At 39.5% G+C, this 16289-nt stretch overlaps 1 protein-coding gene across 3 annotated transcripts in view; it reads left to right on the forward strand.

The window, feature by feature from the left end:
* The window catches only part of MAGI3 (membrane associated guanylate kinase, WW and PDZ domain containing 3), a 298048-nt gene extending 287087 nt beyond the window's left edge, over positions 1–10961 (forward strand). For 2 of the 3 annotated variants that reach the window (XM_066600061.1, XM_066600062.1), the window contains 2 exons: positions 1143–1281; positions 5336–10961. In XM_066600061.1, coding sequence (XP_066456158.1) covers positions 1143–1281; positions 5336–6801 — 1605 coding nt within the window. In that variant the 3' untranslated portion in view covers positions 6802–10961. Of the gene's footprint in view, positions 1–1142; positions 1282–3550; positions 3642–5335 lie in introns of all 3 variants that reach the window. The other variant, XM_066600063.1, reaches the window with a different exon arrangement.
* The last annotated feature ends 5328 nt before the right edge of the window (positions 10962–16289 follow it).

Here is a 16289-nt window from a genome sequence, read left to right on the forward strand (position 1 = left end):
ACATAGGCTACCAGTATTAAACCTACTTTGTCACCTACTTATACCCCTATAAGCTAAAAGTAGGTGTCGCACTGAGTCTGGGGATGTGTTTTACTTGCCTATCCTGTTGTTCCCCCAGTGTCAGCACTGGAAGCTTCCACTCAATAGACCGCCCATTATAAAATTAGAACGGGCGGACTACATAGCATCGCAGCTCAATGCATTGAGCGCTGGCTTCCAGCACTGATAACAGGGTTACATCCAGGAAGGTAAGTATAATACACCTCCAGACTCAGCAAGTCACATACTTTGTCTTATACGTTAAGCTTATGGGCTAAAAGAAGGTGACCGATTCCCTTTAAATTGGTGAGGTCTAATATCTCACATCCCTGCTGATCACCAGGATTTTCCTTCATTGTAAATCCAAGCCCCATTTGAAGTGAAGCATTGTTGCCCCTTCTTTCTCATGATTGGCAGATGTCCCTAGGCTCAGATCACCGTAGGCCCAGTACTAATGGCCAGTGTTAAGAATAGGCTACTAATGTTTTACTGTGAAAAAGCAAACTTTAGAATTATCATAATTATAACAATAAGTTTAGGTGCTGCTACTGGTATTATATAATCTTACACTTTCTGTTCCAGTTATGTTTTGTTAATTCGAGGTGGTACAGTTCATTAAACATCTGAGGAACATTCACCTTTCTGTTAGGATCTTCTTTTCTTTACTTAGAAGTGTAGTTGTTATATTGTGAGCCTCATTTACATGGGCTAATGCAATATTGGTTCATGAAACTCATAAACCCGCAATTTTCACTGCGAGTGCAATGTGTCTTGCAAGAAAATCGCATTATGATATATATGATTTTACAGAATTGAAAATCGCATAGCAATCGCATGTACATGCAAGTGCAATGCGATTTTTCACTCGTCCATAGTAAATAAGGGATGGGTTTTCTGCGATATCGCAGAAAAATGAGGCATGCTACAGCTTTTCCATTTCTCAGCATCGCTGCAAGAGAAAAATCGCACATGTAAACGGACCCATTTAAAATAGTGGGTTCTATTTTCGTGCAAGTTCTGTACGTCTCACAATGCACAAAGCTTGCACAGTAAAGTCATTTGTGTAAATACGCTCTAATATAAATAATGTTTATCTTTGTCAGGTCGGAGATCAAATAGTGGAAATTAATGGAGAACCAACCCAAGGCATCACTCACACACGAGCCATTGAGCTGATCCAAGCTGGTGGGACCAAAGTTCTCCTTTTATTACGACCTGGTACAGGACTTATTCCAGATCACGGTGAGTATCAGCTGTTAGTTTTTTTCATAGCATAATATCCGTATCCTCCTTCAGCAAAATTACCCTTTTTTTTCTGAAATTCAATATCTTATTTTGTCCTCAAATTATTTTTGCATGTCTGTTTAAAGTGAAATTAAATTTATTCAGTCGAGTTAAGTAGAATTACTTCAAAATTTGATTATTTGTATGATTTTTTTAAAAATGTAATCATTATGTTCATTATCTAAAAAGATGAATTAATTGTTTTGTAATCCATTGATGCCCAGGATGCATCATGCATCTACATTGGCTAACTTGCTTTTTACACGGGTGGAAAAAAAGGATTAATAAAGGTGATCCCACAAAATCATACAAAAGCAAAACTAAGCCTTAAAGGGGTGTATGAATAAAGTGTCAGTTGAGCATACGTACTGCTGCTTCTATTATATTTCATTTTGACTGGTGGAGATAGCTCAGCACTTAAAGGGGTTTTCCACGGAAAATACTATTGATGACCTATCCCCAGGACAGGTCATCAATACTTGATTGGCTGGGTTCCGTCGCTCAGGATTTGTGCTGATGTGTGCACCGTCTGACAGCACCGTAATTACACAGTGGTTGGAACAGAAGTCTCTGCTCTGACCTCTGTAAAGCGGTTGGCACTTGTAACTGCAGTCATGGCTTCCATTGATTTCAATGAGATCTGCATTTGCTGTTACAAGCATGGGCGACTACACAGAGGTCAGAGCAGAGACTTCCGCTCCGACCCCTGTGTAATTGCGGCACTGTCAACAGATGCACAATCACCTGATCGGTCGGAGTCCTGAGTAACAGAACCTAGCCAATCAACTATAGGTGACCTATCCCGAGGATAGGTCATCAATAGCATTCTCCTTGGAAAACCCCTTTAAGGTCTATTTCCTGCAGTACTATTGAAATGAATGGAGTGGCAGTGTGCACACTTGCTCCTTCATTTATGTAGACTCTTACTCTCAGAATCTGTGGGGTCCCAGTGATCGTACCCACACCGATCAAAACCTGCTTGTGGGTAGTGAATAACTTTAAAGGTTGGCACAACCCCTTGTAACTACTGTTATACATGCATTACTGTCGCATTTCCACATTGTTATTAAACTTTGTTCTTACTCTTCGTATCAAGCCATAGTAGAGATTGTGAAGCTAACCACAGACATAAAGATTGGCCAAGACTTAATAAGCATTAATTTTTCCAATCCTCAAGAAGGAATGTATACCCAAAAAGATATTTCCCTTGTCCAACATAGAAAATTGTTAACTCATTTGCAAATTGGGTGTGCACCATAATTGGCCGGGAAATATTTTGAAGCATTTTCCTAGTAGCATAGATGTAAGAATTGTCAATCATCATAAAGTAGTACACAAGACTACCCATTTGAAATTGGAACCGCTATAGTACTCAACTGATCGTCGTGGGTGTGTTTCTTGACCCCATGGGCAAACAGCTGATTTTGCCAGGCAAACGGCCACAAACTAGAAAATTTAGTATTACATTGTTGCCATTTAGATAAATCGTCCTCCATGTAAAACACGGATGGCTTGAATCTGAATCTCGCAGCCGCTCTTATAGTCTTTCTCTGTTCTAGCTTAAGGACAGTGTTGTCTCCATGAATCCATGCCTTCTAATGATGATGATAATTACATCTATGGCCAGCTTAAGGCTTAGATTCGAGAGTACTATACACACTCAGGTTGTATAATACGGTTAGCATTGCTGTTCTTCAAGGTTTAGCTCATGATATGTAACCAAGAGTGATGCAAACCACACAGATCAAGAAAAGAAGACAAAGACTGACTGGCCAACAGTTTACACTTTGCCTTAAGTTCTTTATTAGTCATCATGACACTTGTTCGTGAGAAGACCTTCTGGCCTATATAACAGTCTGTTGTCAGGAATTACTTGTCTTTTTTTCTTGTATTTGCTTATGCTATTATTTTGTTAGCTTTTACTATTTGAAGTGTGAATGAGAAGAGACACTCATATGATGATGATTACTGTGCTAACATTCTATAAATCCTATTTTCTTTTCCTTTTACCTGTTTGGCTGTTGATAGCAGCTTCTAAATACCAAAGCAGCAGCAACGATGATTGACCATTAATATGTTGGTGGATCTTCCCACAGATGATGATTTAACCTGAGTACAAGCACTTTGTACCTATCACACACTGCTGATGATTGTCTGGTGTACACTGTGGCAGCTATGCTTTGGTGATGTTGGTATTGTGTTCCAGGCTTGTTTTCCTTCTCCTCAGGTTTGGCTCCCTCCAGCCTCTGCTCCTACATGAAACCTGATCAGCAATAAGGCTTTCTCGTGCTTTTCTTGGTCTTTCCCTTAAAGACTTGGTAAATGTGCATGTCTTGTGATTCAGCTTGTATCTCTTCCTCTGTCTTCTCTGTTCTGCAGTAACTGCAGCTTATCGAAATGCATGTGCACGCACTGATTAACCAATCGTATTTAGTGGTTCCCCAAGGTTAACACAGGTTGACAGCTTCGAAAGAAATAATAGGTCATAAATTGCTTGTAGCAAGCATCGCGGATCATGTTGTTCCTCGTATATCAGTAAGAAAAGAGTATTCAAGATCACAATATATTGGTTTTAGAAAAAAGCAACTTTGTATCTTTTATCTTTTTTTTCTATAAGTTAGTACACAGTATCTAAGTACACATACATATCTACTGTATACCCACATTTAAGGTAGATGATAACCTATATTAATGATCACCCATACGTCTTTTGATGGCGGATGTTAAGGGGCTTTATTCTGCAGCGCCGTCTTTGGATGGCGGCTGCTTCAGAAGCCTGGCACTGGTTTCCCGTGTCGGGGAGAGCGGGTGTTCAGCTGTTGGATGACAGCCTGGCACTTGCTCTAACAGGGGCTGAAGATCCCTAATGTTTAATCTTTTACAAGCTGCGGTCATGCAACCTAGGCATATAAAAGGCTGACTGAGGGAGGGGGCTCCTCCCTCTCTCACCCATCGGAACACCTGCAATTTGATTACAGGGCTCTGATGGGTTGCTATGGTACCTGAGGGCTTGAATATGGCCTCTGGGTCTGCCAGCCACAGTGGCCTATGAGGCTCGGACTCTAACTGGGCTTCATAGGCTTTTTAAGGCACTACTCTACTGAAGTAGAGTAGTATGTTAGAAGAATGATCTTCAAGTCCCCTAGTGGGACAGGAATTTAAAAAATGCCAAAACCCACTTCCCCATTTTATTTAAAAAATTAATTCATTTAATAAATCACATATGTGGTATCGCTGCGTTCATAAGGACCCAGAGAAAAAAGTTAGTACATTAATAAGCCTGCACAGTGCACGCTATGAAAGAAAAATTCAAAAAACATGGCGAAAATTGCTAGTTTTGCCTCTCTTGCCTTACAAAAAGTGAAATGCAAAGTGATCAAAATGTAGCATTGATCAACAAATGGTGCTATTAAAAACTGCAATTCCTCCTGCAAAAAAAACCCCTTTTTTACAGCACCTTATACTGCACGTTGTGCTGTAGTATATAGTTGATATACTGCAATATCTTTTTAGTCTATTAGGTAATATTGCATGCATGCTTTAAGGTATAAAAAAGGCTTGAGAGGAAACGCACTCTGGTCCTATAAGATAATTTTACGGGGCCAGACATGCAGCTAGTTTAATGTAATAAAATCTCTTACTCTGCATGAAATAGAGCCTAATAAAATATCCGCTTAATTACTTCCACATTTGTTAATTTATTCTGTTTGAAGTATCACACACATGGCTGCGTGGCATGGATATTTGTTGTGCTGTAGTATATAGTCGTGTCATATGATGGAAAGCACATCAGACTTCATTCACGTCACTTGGTGTCACATTTTGAGTCATTACCATGTAATTGGGGTCTTCATTTCATAAATGCATGTTTTTGTTTTGTTATAAGAATAGCCATGAACAGATTTTCTGCATAATATGACATTTCATGTCACTAGTGTTTCATTACTTTATTGGATATGAATGCCCATAGACCCATGCTAAATATGTTGTTGTCCTTTTTTTTTTGCTTTAGATGATTTGGAAAACATTCATGATTCATCTACAAATGTAATATTTGATGACCTCTCCGCATTTTCATCAATTTCATATGTGGATCCAACTCCTGGAGCTTTTCCTTTACCAGCACCTGATCAGGATGGTTTTACAGTTCAGGGAACTGAGAAAATAGTTGAACCGAATGATATCCAGCAACATAAAGACAGCTCTGTGTTGCCTGGTGGTGTAATTCAAGAAAATAAGGCATTGAAGCAAGAAAAGCAGTCATCTCCTGTCCAAAGCAAAGATCAGCATAGAGAGAGGTCTTTGAGTCCTAAGAATCCTAACACAAAGAAACTGCTGGATGCTGAGAAAGAATTCAGCTCAAAGAGAGGGCGATCTGTGAGTCCAAGAAAGATTGATAGCAAAATATCTAAGGAACATCCGGAAAGACATCAGGGGTCTAGACAGAACGATTCTAAAAGAACACAAAAAGAAACCAGGGAACGATCTCAGAGCCCCAGGAAATCCTATTCTAAAAACCTAGAAGGTGCTATTGATACTACCACTCATGCGAAAGATAGTAGTAGAAGGCAAAGGGGAAGATCAGCCAGTCCTAAAAAGGCTTACAAAAAGGAGGAACGAGAGAAAAATGGCATCGGAAAAGAAGAGAAGTTGCAAAAACAAGAGAATAGATCTCCAAAACGTAATGCCAAAGTTGAAGGCGTAAATCAGTCTAAAGAAAAGAAAGACAAAGCACCCATTAGGGAAGACCGAGAATTAATAGTAAAGAAAAATGAAAGACCTGGCAGATCAAGGAAAGAGGAAAGGGAGGAAATACCTAGAAAAGAAAGTGAAAAACACATCAAACAAGAGAAAGATGAAAGAGGTAACAAAAACATGAAAGGGGAGAGGGACACGAAGCACCACAGAGAGGACAGGGCTGAGAAGCATCGAAGAGATGACAGGGAGGAGAGACACAAGAGAGTGGACAAAGAAGAAAAATCCAAGAAACATGATAAATCCAAAACTGAGGATAGAGTTGAGCAATTTGGTAGAGAAATACATGAATCAATAAGCAGCAAAAAGACAGATGATAGGCATGATAAGTCTAGACGAGAGGAAAGGTCAAGTTTTGGTGTTAATGAGAAAAAATCTCTAGAACACAAAAGTAAAAATGAAGGAAGATCTCCAAGAAATATTACAGAGCCTGAGAAGAAAAAGCAGGAGGTAGAAAATCCTAAAAAGGAAGGACGTGCCTCCACTGTTAAACAAGAACTACAAGACTCAAGTCTCATAGCTAAACCAGCAGAGAAGAACCAGTATGGAGACCATTCTACTGTTCATGAGCCACAAACCAAGAATCCTGCAGCTGATACTTCAGAGAAAACCAAAGATGAAGGAGTTTCGAGGACAGGAGGAAAAAAAACGCACATAACTCCAGGACCGTGGAAAGTGCCCAGTACGAATAAAGCCACAGATGCCAACACTTTGGATATATAGACATCAAGTCCAATTGCTGCCTGCAAATGTGTTTTAGTAATGAAACTGCATGGAAGGCATTTTGGATTGTGTTTGCAATGAGTGAGGTCTTCCAAAGGCTCGAGATCCACACAACTTTATGAAGGTGTTTCGATGCACTTTTTGGACTTTGTGCTGCTATAATGAAAGTTGGGGACAGTGTTGTACAGATTTAGAACAATGATTATTTAACTTTGCCAATGTGATCATAACTCCACTACTCGTGCCAATGTATCTACCTGCTCAGTTTATCTCCTCTTACTGTGTCTGTGTGAAGTGTAAGCTTAACCCCTTTCGGACATAAGCCAAAAAAAAAGCCTAGACTGAAATACCCAATTAGCATGTTGCATGTTTACAAAGAGTAACAATACAAAATACAAATTAGTACCCGACAAAAAAAAAGAAAAACCATGTTGTCAGCATGACATATAGTTAACACTTTAATATTTACAGAGGTTTTGTATGTTGCTTTATCCTTAAAGACCCCTCACATAAAGACATAGAAACGACATCACGTAAAGAACAAGCGTGGCTTCTATTGCCGTAAATGTTCTACTTTATTGAAAAGCGCTTAATATGCATATGTGTCACTGCAGATATGGCAGATGAAGAGTTAAATTTTGCACCCATCTGCCTAATGGAGTTTTATGATAATGTACATGATTTAGGAAGGCGCAAGAAAAAATAATATATGCAGTTAACTGAGCTGCATGTATTATATCAGCCTTCGAAATAATGATTTTGCATAACTTAATTGTGCTTGGTGAGAGGAAAAGGCTTTTTCAAGTCTATGGAAAGCAAAGTGCGACTGGGGTGAAGTTAATGTCTTATATGATGCAGTTTCTGAGAACTACAGTAGTATAGGGTCATGAGGGAAGTACATTGTATTTTTACATTGTAGCTTAGGTACTTCAGGGGAAAAGACCACTGAAATGCTGTGACTATTGTCAGTGCAGCCATTAATCATGCGTTTCTCCCCTATATCCTTTTTTCTGAAAGGGTGAACTTTTTGAGAATGCCATTTATATGCCACACAAGTGTAAGAAAGCAGAACTACTTGCACAAAAATTCCTAAATAAGTATAATGACCATTTTTTTAATACCCCTGTGGTTTCAGGCTTGCTTTCTTACCATGGTTCAAGATCAGAGCCCCACATGGTACATCTGCCCTGTGAACAACTAAGGCTACCATAGGTTTCTGTCACTATGTTTTTGGTTTAGTCTGAGGTTGGCTTGTAGGACAGGCCCATTAGAGCTGACCACCGATCTTGGACAGTGGAAGTGCAGATAGTCCCCTACTTGCGAACGTTCGAGTTACGAACTTCACTAGATATGAACAAAATTGTCCTGCAGTATGATGTAATGCCATAGCATTACATCATACTGTACAACGATCGTACAGATCACATAGGCAATCTATCAAGCCATGCTATAGGCACGGCTTGATAGGCACTCTGCATAGGCAGTCCTGGGGCTTTTCATAAAGCCCCCAGCTGCTGTGGCAACCACACGGAAACCCACAACACTCATTGAAGCTGTAGCTGTTGCAGGCGGGTGTCAGCTGTAAGAAACAGCCAGCACCCACGTTGTATAGAGCAGGATCAACTCGCGATCTCCCTCCATACAAACATTTGTTTGGACATATGAACAAATGGTCTTTATGAACAGCTTCCTGGAACAGAGCCTGTTCGTTAGTAGGGGACTACCTGTATAACAGTTAATGTTGGCTACAAAGTCAGGTAGGCTACAATAGTTGATTGGCCAGGGTCTGCTGATTATGTGTCTGTTTACACCTCTGCAAGTATACGGGGTCGGAACGGAAGCTGCTGCATCAACCGCTGTGTAGTGGCCAGAGCTTGTAATGGCAGGTGTGGCTCTCATTGAAATTAATGGGAGCTTCACTTACAGTAACAAGTGTCAGCTAATAAACGAGTGAAGGCTTCAATTCTGACCGCAGTGTATACCAGCGCTGACAGCAGGCGCCTGATCAGCTAATCAGTCGGGGTTCTGAGCAGCGGACTTCAGACTATCAACTATTGATGCCCCTATCCTGAGGATGGCAATATAAAGACTGGATGTGACAGCAAGATTTTTTTTATTCCTCCAAACGATTAAAATACAAAGTTTCAACTCAAATGGTCATCAATATTGTTTTCCCTGGATGCCTCTTTAATTGCTAGAATGAGGGGGCTGCAGCGCTTAGCTATGGTAGCTTGTTTACAGCTGCTCCAGCAGTTGAAGACGGCCTCATAGAGATGTATAAGAGACTTATACTGTACACCTCTATAAGGTCGTCTTCAGTTGCTGGAATCCGCTATAGATAAATGAACACAGCCAAGGTGGCACAGCGCTCAGGTGAGCTCTGCAGCCCCCTTATTCTAGCAATCAGCAGGAGTCTCAGCTGCTCGGCCCCCACTGATCAATACTTTTGACGTGTCTCTATGACATATCAAAATTTTCTGTAAGTGCAAGTAACCTTTAAAAAGGATGCATTAGATATGAAAAATGGTATGCTTTTCTAGAAACAGCGCCACACTATAGGCCATGTCTGGTATTGCAGCCCAGCTTTATCCAATGGCTAGATGAATGTTTGTCTTTGGCAACACCACTGTTCTCCAGTACCCAGATGTATTTGCCTCGAACGGCTTTCATATTTCTGTGGTGACATAAACCGGTATGTTTGGGTTAGCCATTAGTTAAAGGGATTTTCCTATTTTTGGTGAATAAAGCTTAATCCGACTTTGCAGGAAAGAAATGTAACTTTTTAACATGCCCCTGTTTAGATTTTTGATCAATTTTAAGATCTTGGCTTGCTCTCAGTACATGGAAGCATTCATTGTTTACAGTCAGAGGCTGAAGAAACACTGGCTTGACTTGGTTCTGCTCATAAAACTGATGTTTGTTACAGTGTATCATTCTAAGCCATTCTCTGTAAGCTAAACAGAGCAGCAGAACAACTAAAAGGTATGTTAGAAAGTTGCAGTTTACTGATTATAGTGTATCTATTGTGTCTTTTTTGCATGAATGAGTAGTATATAAACCTGTCTAAATGTTTCTGCAACCCCATAGCTTTTTTTTTCCTTGCAAGTTATCTGTAAATGTTCAGCTACTAAATAGCTAAACAGCCAAGGAGGAGGGGGCTGCAGCATTAAAGGGACCAACAGAGGGGAGAGATATGATTGGCTCAAAGCACCTCTTACATCTCGAAGAGTTTGCCTTCCAAACACGCATGGAAAGAGAAAATATGAAATTGACTAAGAAGTCTTTGTGATTTTTTTTTTACACTCTAGGCTTTATTTACATAAACTTTGACAACCCCTTTAAGACAAAAAAATTGGCCTTGAGGCGTGGAAACTCTAAAAAGCCTAAGCTTTGAAATTTACCCCAAATCTTTTTTTTTTCATATTGCTAGAGACCTGACACAGTAACTGTATCTGCGTAGGGTCATAGCTACATGAGTAAAGCAGACTATACATGTAAGCTCCTATACATTCAATCGGGATGTGGCTCATATATCTTAATGCCAAGCCTTTTATAATTGCTTGATAAGACTCCATTTTTTGTAGGCCGCTTAAAGATACAAGGTTCTGGAATGGATTTCTTTTTCCTACTGCTATATATACCTCTGTTCTGTTAATTGTTGCTCTGCTGTGATTAATCCTTTTATTGGCAATGGGTATCTTTGTCAATTCCAAGGTTCATCCAGACTTGCTGCACCCAGTTTTATTACTGTGATTTCCTCTATCCTATTTAACATACTGTGATACTCTTCAAAAAGTAAACCTTTCTCGAAGGAACTGGTATTTCCAAATAAGTAAAGTTGCCTTGAAATATTAAGGGAATCAAGAATAGATTTACTGGTTGTAAATGTTTATATACTGTACAGCACCTATAAATATATAAATATACATTTATCTTTCCAAAGTATAGAATAGATCTGTAAAGCAGTTATTATTTTTTATATAGATATCTATATATATGAGAACAATCCAGTCAATGGCCTTCAGTTCTTGCACTGTAAGATAAAAAAAATGAAATTGCTGTATAATTTTGTTTTATTTTCCAATAATGCATTCTATATTGTATGTGTTCAGCATCCTCCAGAATTAAGAACTATTTTGCATTAAAATGACTACACTGAATGGCTTTGTCTCCTGTTATTAAGAACCTAAGCAGGTTAACCATAGATTAAATTGAGCACACGTCGTGCCTTTCTGTGTATTGTAAATAGGATAGAACACACAATTCAGACAAGAATGAATTCTGTAACTCGTCTTTATTAATTAAAGCAACTCAATCAGGATTTACCCTGAAGACTGAAGGAAATATTGCCTTTGTTCTTCCTGTCTCAATAGACAATAAAGCTTATGACTGCCATGGTGTTCCCAATTCAGGGCGCTCTGAAATGATAGGGTTCCCTGGAACCTGAATACAGGATTCCTTCATGGTGAAAAAAAAAAATAAAAAATGTGGGAATTACTGGATTACACCATATTTTCAGACTGTTAAGGTATCTTTTACATGGAATGATTATCATTATGGAAAAATATCGTTGGGTAGTTCGAATTTGAACAATAATCGTTCAGTTTAAATGCAGCCAACAATCAAATGATAAACGGTAATTCGTCTAAGCATCATTCGTTTCATATAAGCATGAAAATCATCGTTGGCTCCTTCGCTAATCGGTTTAAATACAGATTGTTCATTTGTTCTCATTTACTTACAGGCAAATGATTTATCTGCCTGTATAAACGGGCTGAACGAGCGAAGTCTGACATCATTCGAACTATAAATTGTTCCATCTAGAAGCACCCTTAGTCACTGAAAAAGTTTAATGAATATGATTAAAGTTGAGAATTATTTGTTTTGTTGTTCCAAATGCTGGTCATGCATTCAAAAAGGAATCATTCACCACCAATGTGTCTGATCAATTCTACATCACTTGTATGAACAATCCAACCATCCACATAATCAACTGCATCAGCAAATAGTGGGAGGTGATTTAAGAAATCAAAATGTGGTTTTGCAAAGTGTCAAATGATCGGCCATTATCGGCCATATATTCCTCCATATCAGCATAGCTACACTTGATCAGAACTATTGCAAAATTACAGGACATGATCACCCAAAATGGACGGAGTTGGTCATGCTCACTAACTCTCGTGTAATGTGTATCGTTAGTTATGTCTGGTAAAATACTCAGCTGATTGGCAACCTTTCACTCTTGAAGGGGATACAGCTGCTCTCATATAAGAATATTATTGTCCTAAATCACAAAACAAGTGTGAAAAGACTGTTTGGTTACCTACACTGGATATATGAAGTCTACAGACCCCTGTTAAAATGCCATGTTTCTGGCATGTTAAAAAATCTAACAAAAATGAATAATTTCAGATTTATTTCCACCTTCACTGTGATCCGTTATCTGTACAATTCCATTGAAAAACGAACTTACATCTCTTAGGGTGGAAAAATTAAAACAATGTGGTTGAATAAACATGCACACTCGAAAGCTAATACTTTGTTGTTGCACCTTTTAACAGTACGACAACATTCAGTCTTTTTGGGTCCGTGTCTATCAGCATGTCACATCTTGACTTGGCAATCTTTGCCCGCTCTTCCTTGCAAAAACACTCCACATCTGTCAGACTGTGAGGGCATCTCATGTGTAGCATCCTTTTTAGGTCAACCCACAGATTTTTAATGGGATTCCAGTCTGGGCTCTGGCTGGGCCATTCCAAAACTTTGATCATCATTTGGGGACGCTATTCTTTTGTTGACTTGGAAGCCTGCTTTGCATCGTTGCCATGCTAAAAGGTGAAATTTCCCTTCACCTTCAGCTGTTTAGCAGAGGCCTGAAGGCTTTGTGCCAAAATAGACTGATATTTGGTACTGTTCATAGATCTCTCCACCTGGACTAAAGCCCCAGTTCCAGCAGCAGAAAAACAGCCTTAAAGCATAAGGCTGCCTCCACCATCTTCACTGTGTAAATGGTATTTTTTTTTTGGGGGGGGGGGGGTTGGTGATGCGCAGTGTTGGCTTTTCATCAAACATACCTTTTTAGAATTATGGCCAAATGTTCACCCTTGGTCTCATCAGACCATAACACGTTCTCCTACTTTTGTAGACTTGATGTAGGTTTTGCCAAAACCTAGCCGGAATTGGATGATTTTCTTTGTTAGAAAATGCTACCGTCTTGCCCCCAGACTCACAGCTCAGACATATGAAGAATACAGAAGTTGGTTGTCACATGCACTACACAACCAGTGCTTGCTAGAAACTCCTGCAGCTCCTTTAATGTTGCTGTATGCCTCTTGGCAGCCTACAGGACCAATTTTCTTCTGGTCTTTCATCAGTTTTTGAGAGACGTCCAGTTTTTGGTAATGTCACTGTTGTCTATAATTTAATCCACTTCTTTATGATCGTCTTCACTGTGTTCCATGGTACTTGTAATGCCTTGGACATTATTTGGTTCCCTTCTGACTGAAACCTTTCAACAATCAGATTCCTTTGATGTGTTCTATGATCTTTACGGCTTTTGCTAAAAGATGCAACTAAGAAAAGGTCAGGAAAATCCTCCTGGAAGAGCTGAACTTTATATGGGGTAAATCAGGATCCCTGTATATAATGGAAGCGGAGTACTGACTACTATTTATCATGAGTTTAAGTGTGATGGCTAATTCTGAACACAACCACATCACCAAATATAAGAGGGTGTTCATACTTATGTAACCACATTATTTTAGTTTTGTTTTTATTTTTCCACCCAAAAAGATTTCAGCTTTGTGTTTCCATGTAATGGTACAGATACCGGGTCACACTGAATGTGGAAATAAATCAGAAATGATTCATCTTCTCGCAGATTTTTTTTTTTTTTTTTAACGTGACAAAAACATGGCATTTTAACAGCGGTGTGTAGACTTTTTATATCAATTGTATTTATAATATGCCATCACTGTCCTGTGTTTGACGGATAACTAAGAATCCATATTTGGGGCAGCTTTCTCAGGGCATTGCACTACTCCCTATTCCCATCGCTAGCTGTATTCCCACCTTGACAGTATGTAAGACCCTGATCTTTTCCACATTGATTTATATAGTCTCCACTTTCACAGGATTCTATAAACATTACATGCATTATAACCATAGCTTCCATAAAAGTGCACGGAACATGCTTGTAAGTCACGAATTGGGGGAATGTTTAATGCAGCAGAAGGAAACCGGCCTTTGTTTCCTTAGGTTTGGCAATATTGCACTCTATTAACGTGCAGTACTTATAACGTAAAGCCTTATACATTGGAGTGCACAGATTTGTGTCCTTTCTATTATACTTTGCCTTAAAATTTAAAGGACAGAACTTTTGAATATAGGTCGAAAAATGGCTGATGTAGTGTTAGAGTTAACATAGTGGTGATCGAAACATATTTTTGTATAGCAGTTGGACTAAAGCGGTTTTTCTTTTGTTCTGTATGCACCTTCATGTCTTATGGTTCGGAATTTCTTACACATATGATTAACTCATTCCAATCCAATATCCCTGCCACCCACACACCCTACAGCTCTTGTTTTGGGTGGGAAGGTGTGTTGTGGATTCCTTGGAATTACTCAACAGAATTGATTAAACATGGTATAAATCAATAGTACAGGCAAATATAAGAAACTCTGTTAACAGAGAAAAATACTGCTTTCTCTACTTTTGCTCTTCTCCTCTCTCCAACCTAAGATCTTCATTCCCTCTGAAAAACTATTAAAATCCATCTTGGGGGCCCGTTGCAGTAACAGCTCATTGGCAGGTCAGATTACATGATCCCCTTAGAAGTCTATGGAGAGAGGAGGAGGAGCCAAGTCAGAGAGACACACAGACATGCTGCTGCAGCTAACAGTGTGATACTGTCTCACAGCAGCTGGAATCACATCTCACTATTTAGGATTTTTCCATGCTATTGCTGTTTCTCTGTATGTGAGAGAGAGTGATAGTTGAGAACAATCTCCTCTGTGCAGTATGTGGGGGACCTAATAACAGCTAGCCTCTATCCACAAACTCAGGGAAAATTGGGAATTCAAGATCGAGCATGTAAAGTGGAAAACTGGTGAAAAATGCAGGATTCCAGTCATCCAGTTGGGGTTAACAATATTGGCACCCTTGAAATTAGGTACATCATGTAAAATCTATCTCCTGAAATAGTCTTTAGTGAAACTATTTGGGTACAAACTTGTATGTTTAATACAGAAAACCACAAGATGTAAAGATATCAAAATGAAACCAGTGCAGAAAGAAAGGATACAGGATTGAAAACATTGCAAGGACACGATTAATGGCATTCACTGCTCTGTTTGAAACCAAGGACAAAATCAGACTAATCTGTGATTAATTGCAAATTAGATGTACCTTTTCAGTGTTCACATTAGCCTATGAATGGTGGCTTTGAAGTTTGAGCTTGTTCTATACAAGGAGGTAACTGGCCATCTTGGACAACAAACAACCACCAACAACCGCTGTGATCAAGACTGAGATGTCCCGAACACCACCTTCCACCTCCATGAAATAGCGGGCAACCTTTTGTGTGTCATGAATGTTTGCCTATGAAGACGTATCTGTGTGTGCAATACTATAGTATTGCATTTTATATATAATATATATATTGTGGCACGTTATGGTCACTCGCCTGCAGATCGCTGACCCTCTCATACATAAAAATGCTGCACCACAGATGTAGAAATGCTCCAGAGACATGAATTCGCTTTAGTTCTGGCTCCTGCCAGCCTTTATTTCACAGCAAAACAGCATACAAACACAGTCCATGTGTAATCTTGGGTTCACCACCCACTGGGTCACCGTCACTACCCCGCCCGGGGGGTCTAGAGGGCGTCTTTCTCTATCAGACGTGTGACTGACCCCAAAACTGGTACGCACGGATCAGACTCTAAGTTCCTGACGCTGTATCTCCACCGCTTCCACTGGTCCACACTGGACCTTAGGCTTTCAGCCCTTCCAGCTCACCTGAGCTGTAACTTCACCCTTGCTTCTGGCAGGAGCTGGCTTTTATGTAAACAATTCCTGCTACACCCATCAGGTGTTAACCCTATCTCTTCAGAAGTCCTGTCTGCAGCCTTCTACAGGCCCTTCTGTGTACTGCACAGAAATTTGACATACGTATTCTTTAGGTCCTAAATAGGAAATGTAAATGTAATTACAACTCGATTATTCAAAACTATTGGCACCCCTATGTGTAATGTACCTAATCCTCTAACTTTCCGATGTCGTTCAGACATGAAATTTGACACAACCTTTCTTTAGGTCATAAATAGGAAAAGTAAAGGTGACACAACTTATTCAATGCTAAGTGCAAAAGTATTGGCACCCCTATGTAATGTAACTTCATGGTGTCGTACAAGCGTGACATTTGGCACGAGCATTCTTTAGGTACTAAATACGAAAAGTAAAGAGGTCAGAACTCGATTATTCAATG

Source organism: Eleutherodactylus coqui, chromosome 4 (genome assembly GCF_035609145.1).
Source record: "Eleutherodactylus coqui strain aEleCoq1 chromosome 4, aEleCoq1.hap1, whole genome shotgun sequence".
In the NCBI taxonomy this organism is placed as follows: domain Eukaryota; kingdom Metazoa; phylum Chordata; class Amphibia; order Anura; family Eleutherodactylidae; genus Eleutherodactylus; species Eleutherodactylus coqui.